Below are 9,284 nucleotides of genomic sequence, written 5' to 3'. Positions count from 1 at the left end.
CTTTATTAAATGTGAGAAATATATAGGAAATATAAAAAAGAAAAAATTTACTATAATCTGTATAATCTATCATCCTAAACAGCCACTACCAGGATTTTGACATTTTTGTATTTTTCCCTCAGGTATCTTTCAATCTTTATTTCCTAATGAAATATATATGTGTTTTTCTTTGTATCTGTTTTTTAACTTTTTAGTAGAGACAGTCTCCAGTGCAGTGGTGAGATCATCATAGCTCCCGGTAACCTCAAACTCCTGGGCTCAAGTGATCCTCCTGCTTCAGCTTCCTCAGTAGCTGGGACTACAAGTGTGTGCCACCAAGTCCCAATAATTTTTAAATTTTTTTTAGAGACAGGGTTTTGCTATGTTGACCAGGCTGGTATCAAACTCCTGGCCTCAGTGATTCCCCTAAGCCATAGCCTCCCAAAGTTCTAGGTTTACAGTCATAAGCCTCCATGCCCAGCCTCTATCTGATTTCTTGTATTGTTGTAATGATAGTGCATAAACATTTTTTTCCATTTTAATTTACACCAGTCTTCCAAAAATAATTTTAAACATATGTACATAATACTGTGTTTTGTCTTCGTTATTGTTGTATCATGGATATATCTTTCCGTGCCACTATATATATTTATAAAATCATTTAATTTATTGAGACAGAGTCCTGCTCTGTTGCCAGGCTGGAGTGCACTGGCTCAGTCTCGGCTCATGGTGGCTCAATAGCCACCACCCCAGTTCAAGCCATTCTTCCACCTCGGCCTCCCAAGCTGCTGGGACTACAGCCACTGTGCCTGGCCTATAGCTCATTTTAAATGTACCATAATTTGGCCAGGTGTGGTGGCTCATGGCTATAATCCCAACGCTTTGGGAGGGCGAGGCAGGCAGATCATCTGAGGTCTGGATTTCAAGACCAGCATGGCCAATGTGTTAAAACCCTGTGTCTACTAAAAATACAAAAACTAGCCTGGTTTGCTGATGCACACCTGCAGCCCCAGCTACTCGGAGGCTGAGGGAAGAGAACCATTTGAACCTGGGAGGTGGAGGCTACAGTGAGCCAAGATTGTACCACTACACTCCAGCCTGAGCAACAGAGTGAGACCTTGTCTCAAAAACATAAAATAGGCCGGGTGCGGTGGCTAATACCTGTAATCCCAGCACCTTGGAAGGCTGAGGCAGGTGGATCACCTGAGGTCAGGAGTTCGAAACCATCCTGGCCAACATGGTGAAACCCCATCTCTACTAAAAATACAAATTTAGCCAGGCGTGGTGGTGCATACCTGTAATCCCAGCTACTCAGGAGGCTGAGGCAAGAGAGTCGCTTGAACCTGGGAGGCAGAGGTTGCAGTGAGCCAAGATCGTGCCACTGCACTCCAACATAGGTGACGAGAACGAAACTCTGTCTCAAAAAATAAATAATAAAAACAAAAAAAAAGGTCGGGCGCGGTGGCTCAAGCCTGTAATCCCAGCACTTTGGGAGGCCGAGGCGGGTGGATCACGAGGTCAAGAGATCAAGACCATCCTGGTCAACATGGTGAAACCCCGTCTCTACTAAAAATACAAAACATTAGCTGGGCATGGTGGCGCGTGCCTGTAATCCTAGTTACTCAGAAAGCTGAGGCAGGAGAATTGCCGGAACCCAGGAGGCGGAGGTTGCGGTGAGCCGAGATCGTGCCATTGCACTCCAGCCTGGGTAACGAGCGAAACTCCGTCCCAAAAAAAAAAATAAATAAAATAAAAAAAATAAAAGTACCATAAGTTACTTGTTCTACCTCCTGTTGAGCAATTTAGCTATTTCCAACTTTTTACTTTAATAAACAACATTGTGATAAGTTTTGCATAAAAGCTTTTCCTGTCAGGGGCATGGTGGCTCACACCTGTAATCTCAGTATTTTGGGAGGCCGAGGCAGGCATATCACCTAAGGTCAGGAGTTTAAGACCAGCCTGACCAACATGGTGAAACCCTGTATGTACTAAAAATACAAAGTTACAAAGTTAGCAAAAAAAAAAAAAAAAGCAAAAAACAAAAAAAAAAAACCACCTTGTCTGTACTAAAAATACAAAATTAGTTGGGTGTGGTGGTGTGTGCCTATAGTCCCAGCTACTTGGGAGGCTGAGGAAGGAGAATCGCTTGAACCTGGGAGGCGGAGGTTGCAGTGAGCCGAGATAGCGCCACTGCACTCCAGCCTGGGTGACATAGTGAGACTCTGTCTCAAAAAAAAAAAGGAAACAAAAAGTCAGGATATTGACTTTTTTGGGGAGGTGGGTGTTGTGATTGGGAAGGAATATAGGAGGGATTTCTGGGTTGTCTAGCAAGGCTCAATTTCCTGACATAGGTGGAGATTTTATGGTTGTTTACCTTATAATTGATTAGGTTATACTTTGCTTTATGGCCTTTAGGGCCCTGTTTGTTTTATATGATAAACATAAATATGAATATAAGGACAAACATTTTCTTCCCTTCCCCCCCCCCCGTATAGGAGACTACAAATATTCAGGAAGAGATAGTTTGATTTTTTTGGTTGATGCCTCCAGGGCTATGTTTGAATCTCAAAGTGAAGATGAGTTGACTCCTTTTGACATGAGCATCCAGGTAAGACTACCTTTTCGTTTAACTTAAGACACATTTAAAAACAGTGTTGACTGGGCATGGTGGCTCATGCCTGTAATCTCAGGACTTTGGGAGGTCACGATGGGCAGATCACTTGAGCCTGGGAGTTTGAGACCAGCCTGGGTAACATGGAGTCACTCCATGTCTACAAAAAATACAGAATCAGCCAGTTGTGGTGGTGCACACCTGTAGTCCTAGCTACTTGGGAGGCTGAGGCAAGAGGATTGCTTGAGCCCAGGAGTTCAAGGTTGCATACTGCAGCATAGGTTTCTTTTGTGTACTTCATAGAGAATAATTTTCACAGATTTGTTATATATGTCGTGTCTCATAGTTTTGGAATTTGAAACTGAACAGAAACTTCTCGTTCTAATTCGTATACAAATAGTTTTTGTAGGTTGGGTGTGGTGGCTCATGCCTGTAATCTCAGCACTTTGGGAGGCTGAGGTGGGCGAATCACTTGAGGTCAGGAGTTTGAGACCAGCCTGGCCAACTTGGTGAAACTCTGTCTCTAATCAAAATACAAATTAGCCGGGTGTGGTAGTGCATGCCTATACTCCCAGCTATTCTGGAGGCTGAGGTGGGAGAATCACTTGAACCCGGGAGGTGGAGGTTGCAGTGTGCCAAGATCACGCCCTTGCATTCCAGCGTGGGTGACAGAGCGAGACTTCATCCCAAGAAAAAAAATACTTTTTGTAGTTGGCAAACTGAAATATCTTGCACCCAGAAAAAAAGAATAAGCTGGGTGTGGTGGTATGCACCTGTAATCCCAGCTACTCTGGAGGCTGAAGTGAGAGGATTGCTTGAGCCCAGGAGTTTGAGGCTGCACTGAGCTATGGTTGTGTCACTGAACCCTAGTCTGGCCAACAGAGCAAGACAATGTCTCTTTAAAATAAAATAAAATAAAATAATGTGTGTGTGTAAAGTAAAATAATAGAATAATGAATAAAAATAATCGGCTGGGCTTGTTGGCTCACACCTGTAATCTCAGCAGTTTCGGGGGCCAAGGTGGACAGATCACAAGGTCAGGAGTTGGAGACCAGCTTGACCAATATAGTGAAACCCTGTCTCTACAAAAAATACAAAAATTAGCTGGGCATGGTGGCACACGCCTGTAATCCCAGCTATTCGGGAGGCTGAGGCAGGAGAATCGCCTGAACCGGGAAGGGGGAAGTTGCAATGAAGCCGAGATCATGGTACTCCAAGCTGGGTGACAGAGCGAGACTCCATCTCAAAAAAAAGGAAGAAGCGGTTTTCAAACAGAATTACCTCCAGGGCGTTACGATACAGACTACAGAACCTCATCCCAGAATCAGAATTTCCGATTCTCTAGGTCTGGAGTGGGGACCAAGAATTTGCATTTCTAGTGGTTGTGAGGTGATGCCAATGTTACTGATTTGGAGGCCATCACTTTGAAGAGCAGTGCTTTAACCTTTTGGACCATGGACCTCTTTGAGGATATGATGTAAGCTACATTTCTTCCCTGAATAAAGATAGTACTCACAGTTCTATGTGTAATTTTGGAGAGTTAATGGAAACTTTGATGCCTAAAGACCTCAGGAGAAACTGTAGTGTTAGGTAGCAAGGAAATAAGATATTCATAGATCAGCACAATTTGATCACCAATAAGTGTTAAGTATGTGATAAGCAATAGAAAACATTTTCTGAAATTCTCTTTTAGTTTTCGTGTTTTTAATTTTTAGAAACTAAAAGGAGCCCTTACCAAACTGCTCAGAGTACATTAAAATATTTATGGAAATGACTACCTGCCATGTGGATTGTTGTCAATGACTAGCTCTAGTATACCTTCTACATTTAAGGAGAGAATAACTGTAGACGAAGGCCAGCTAGAGGCTTAGGCAGGACATGGAGGGGATCACCGTGGTTGGTTTATTCTTCAGCTTTGCAAGTTTCAAAACTTAATTTTTTTTTTTTTTTTTTTGAGGATTTTTTTTTTTTTTTTTTTTTTTTTTTTTTTTTTTTTTTTGAGGCAGAGTCTCAAAACAAACACCCCCCCCCCTTTTATTTTTCGAGACGGAGTCTTGCTCTGTCACCCAGGCTGGAGTACAGTGGCATTCTGTCACCTAGGCTGGAGTGCAGCGGCATGATCTCTGCTCACTGCAGCCCTGACCTCTTGGGTTCAGGCGATCCTTCTGCCTCAGCACCCCGAGTAGCTGAGTAGCTGGGACTACAAGCATGTCCATGCCTGACTCATTTTTCTTTTTTTTGTAGAGAAATTGTTTTGCCATGTCACCCAGGCTGGTCTCAAACTTCTGGAGCAATCCGCTGGTCTTGGCCTCCCAAAGTGCTGGGATTACAGGCACGAGCCACTGTCCCCAAGACTTAATTTTGTTACTGCCCCAGAATTAAATAGGCCCCTAGAACTGACAAACGCCCCCCCTTTTATTTTTCGAGACGGAGTCTTGCTCTGTCACCCAGGCTGGAGTACAGTGGCATGATGTCGGCTCACTGCAACCTCCACCTCCCAGGTTCAAGTGATTCTCCTGTTTCAGCCTCCTGAATAGCTGGGATTAGAGGCACACCCCACCACACCTGCCTGATTTTTTATTTTTAGTAGAGACAGGGTTTCACCATGTTGATCAGGCTGGTCTGAAACTCCCGATCTCTTGATCTGCCTGCCTCAGCCTCCCAAAGTGCTGGGATTGATTACAGGTGTGAGCCACTGCACCCAGCTGAACTGATGAACTCTTACAAGACCTGATTTACCAAATGCTGATGTTAGTTTATATAGAGAGATACAGCTTTCTTGTAACTGGAATACTGATGTCTTTAACTGTATAGTTAAGCAGTTTTATTTCAAGGATGTTCTTACTAGTTATTGACTTATTTTCAGGTCACATATACTGAAGCGTTGTAGTTATTTTATACAGTCATCCCTTGTTATGGAGGGGATTGGTTCCAGGACTTCCCTTGGATTCCAAAATCCGAGGATGCCCAAGTGCCTTAAAATGACACATAGTATTTGCATATAACCTACACACATCCTACCCTATACTTGAAATCATCTCTAGGTTACTCATAGTACCTAATACAATCCCTATGCATCACATCATTCACATGAGTTCAGTGTAGTACTTGGTGCATGACAAATTCAGGTTTTTCCTTTTTTTTTTTTTTTAAGAAGGGTGGCCGCCTTTCCGGCCGCACCCCATTTCCCAGGACGAGGGACCTTTTGAAACTTTGTGGAATTTTTTTGTTTTTCCTGACTATTTAAGATTTGAGGTTGGTTCAGTCCATAGATGCAGAACCAGCAGATATGGAGGGTCAACTGTATATGTAAACTCTGTTTCTTGATATCAGGGTACTTAAAAGATCGCATGACCTGTCCATATTCAGCAAGTTAAGTAAGTGAAATCAGCAGGACTCGACTCCAGATTTTCTGATTCCAATTCTTGGCTTTCCCCCAACTACCATAGCACACTTTCCTCCCTGTTAATGTACACGTTTTTCTTTTTCGTGAGACAGGGTCTGTCTTGCCCACGGTGGGCTGTAGTGGTGCAGTTTCTGCTCACTGCAGCCTTTGCCTCCTGGACTGAAACGATCCTCCCACCTCTGCTCCCCAAGTAACTGGGACCCTGTGCCACCATGCCCAGCTAATCTTTTTGTTTTTTTGTTTTGTAGAAAGCTGTAGAGTCTCACTATGTTGTTCAGGCTGGTATCAAACTCCTGGGCTCAAGTGATTCTCCCACCTCGGTCTTCCAAAGTGCTGGGATTACTACAGATGTGAGCCATTGTGTCTGGCCTGAATATACATAGTACTAATTCTCTGATTTCATGGCAGGGACTGCTTATACTTCTATATACTTACTGCGTTCTGGTTTTTGTTAAAACTTAATATTTATGGGCATTACTCTCACTGATTCATTGCCCCTGAAGGTAGGGGGTCATACCTTATTTTAGTGCCATATGCAAATTCAGCAAACATATTTTGAGCAACTAATGGATACCGAGCACTTATGGAGCTTACATTTCATTTTTTCAGTGTATCCAAAGTGTGTACATCAGTAAGATCATAAGCAGTGATCGAGATCTCTTGGCAGTGGTGTTCTATGGTACTGAGAAAGACAAAAATTCAGTGAATTTTAAAAATATTTACGTCTTACAGGAGTTGGATAATCCAGGTCAGTAATATTCTTTTCTCTTATGTATAAGAATGTCAGTAGTCTGAACAAAGAGGACTGTGGAGAAGGAAACAGGTTACGTCTTATCTAGGAGTATGCTTTCCTGCATTAAGGGGACCTTGCTCGATGTGGACTTTGTTAAATGGGTTAAACAGCTCTGGGGTGAGAAAGGGTCCTCCTTTTAGCCTTGTGGTAAAGGCAACCACTGACATTCTTCTGATTTTTTTCCTTCCATTTGACTCCCTGCCACTGATAAGGCGCGAAACGAATTCTAGAGCTTGACCAGTTTAAGGGGCAGCAGGGACAGAAACGTTTCCAAGAGCTGATGGGCCACGGATCTGACTACTCACTCAGTGAAGTGCTGTGGGTCTGTGCCAACCTCTTTAGTGATGTCCAGTTCAAGATGAGTCATAAGAGGATCATGCTTTTCACCAATGAAGACAACCCCCACGGCAATGACAGTGCCAAAGCCAGCCGGGCCAGGACCAAAGCCGGTGATCTCCGAGATACAGGTGGGTGTATTCCCTGTTCTCTTAAATTGGGACTTAATTTTTTTTTAAGAGATGAGGTCAGGCTGGAACGCAGTGGTTATTCACAGGTGCAATCATAGCACACTCTAGCCTCAAACTCTTGGATTCAAAGGAGTTCAGGAGTCTGGCCTCAGCCTCCCAAGTAGCTGGGACTATAGGCATGTGCCTTTGTGCCCAGTGCAGTTTTATTGCTTTCTGTGTACCTGATATCAAGCATTTGCTTTTTACCATTCAGAGTAAATGAAAAAATAAAGTGAAGCCAGGAGAAGATACCTGTATAACATAAACACTCAAATGGCCATGCCATTAGCTATCCAAAGGACTCTGTCAGAACAAGATTGTCTTGATTTTTTTCTTCTTTTTTTTAGATGGAGCCTCACTGTCGCCCAGGCTGGGGTGCGGTGGAACAATCTTGGCTCACTGCAACCTCCGCCTCCTGGGTTCAAGCAATTCTCTTGCTTAGGCTACAAGCCTCCTGAGTAGCTGGAATTACAGGCATGAGCTGCCATGCCCAGCTAATTTTTGTATTTTTACTAGAGACGGGGTTTCACCAATGTTGGCCAGGCTGGTCTTGAACTCCAGACCTCAGATAATCCACCCACCTTGCCATCCCAAAGTACTGGGATTACAGATGTGAGCCGCTGCGCCCGGCCAATTGTCTTGACTTTAATATTACTATGAATGGTGATTATTTGAATAAGTTGTCTAAAGTCATTATAGCAGCTGATTTCCTTGGCCACTTTCTCTGAGTCCTGAAAATGTTAATAGTCTAGTTTTCAGGGAGCTTTCAAAAGCATATTTCATTTTAACTGGAAGAGCTTCTAACTTGCTGAACATTGTTTTTCCATCCTTCACTTTTGTTTATCCTTGCAACAGGCATCTTCCTTGACTTGATGCACCTGAAGAAACCTGGGGGCTTTGACATATCCTTGTTCTACAGAGATATTATCAGCATAGCAGAGGATGAGGACCTCAGGGTTCACTTTGAGGAATCCAGCAAGCTAGAAGACCTGTTGCGGAAGGTTCGCGCCAAGGAGACCAGGAAGCGAGCACTTAGCAGGTGTGCACTCAGCCCGGGTCAGCTACCTATATGGCCTTTAAATCAGAAGTGGGCTGGGCATGGTGGCTCATGCCCATAATCCCAGCACTTTGGGAAGCCAAGGCAGGCAGATCGCTTGGGTCTAGGAGTTTGAGACCAGCTTGGGCAGCATGGTGAGACCTTGTCTCTACTTAAAAAAAAAAGAAAAATCAGAAGCAATGAATTTGCTGTACATCCCTTAAACCAGAAGCAATGCATTGCTTTGACCTGTGTGGCTACTTAACTCTGGACTGTGCCATTGCCTCACTGTATTCTTTTAAAACACTTGCTTTATTTCAGGATAGCAGAAGCTATTTGCTGCTTTATATCTGGCAAGAGCTAATATATTTCTCCAAAATAACACAGCCCTCCATTTCCCAGGGGTAGACAGTTGTGGTTTAAGAGAATCCTCAGCTGTACTCACTAATACAGGCATGTGTTAATTAATGATGGGGATACCTTCTTAGAAATGTGTCATTAGGCGATTCTGTCATTGCATGAACACAGAGTGTACTTAACGCATCCAGGGAGTATAGCCTACTGGACACCTGGGCTGTGTGGTTAGCCTGTTACTCCTAGGCCGTAAACCTGTACATCATATTACTGTACTGTTTACTGTAGGCAATGTAAGTATTTTTGTATCTAAATGTATCTACAGGTATGGAAAAGGTACAATAAAAATATGGTATAGGCTGGGTGCAGTGGCTCAAACCTTATGGTATAGGCTGGGTGCAGTGGCTCAAACCTGTAATCCCAGCACTTTGGGAGGCCAGTGTGGGTAAATCATGAGGTCAGGAGTTTGAGACCAGCCTCGCTGACATGGTGAAAACCTGTCTCTACTAAAAATACAAACAAGCCGGGCACGTTGGCGCAAGCCTGTAATCCCAGCACTTTGGGAGGCCGAGGCGGGTGGATCACGAGGTCAAGAGATC

The 9,284-nt window shown here is 43.7% G+C and overlaps 1 protein-coding gene across 1 annotated transcript in view; it reads left to right on the top strand.

The window, feature by feature from the left end:
• Nucleotides 1-9,284, top strand: part of XRCC6 (X-ray repair cross complementing 6) — a 28,068-nt gene that overhangs the window by 2,145 nt on the left and 16,639 nt on the right. The window contains exons 3-6 of the mRNA XM_037731996.1: nt 2,475-2,587; nt 6,606-6,744; nt 7,002-7,256; nt 8,151-8,334. Of these exons, the coding sequence (XP_037587924.1) occupies nt 2,475-2,587; nt 6,606-6,744; nt 7,002-7,256; nt 8,151-8,334 (691 nt within the window). The remainder of the gene's footprint in view (nt 1-2,474; nt 2,588-6,605; nt 6,745-7,001; nt 7,257-8,150; nt 8,335-9,284) is intronic.

The sequence above is a fragment of the Cebus imitator genome, unplaced genomic scaffold, assembly GCF_001604975.1.
Source record: "Cebus imitator isolate Cc_AM_T3 unplaced genomic scaffold, Cebus_imitator-1.0 Scaffold435, whole genome shotgun sequence".
In the NCBI taxonomy this organism is placed as follows: Eukaryota; Metazoa; Chordata; class Mammalia; order Primates; family Cebidae; genus Cebus; species Cebus imitator.
Note: the sequence above shows the minus strand (reverse complement) of the source record. Positions and strands in the feature narration are given on the sequence as shown.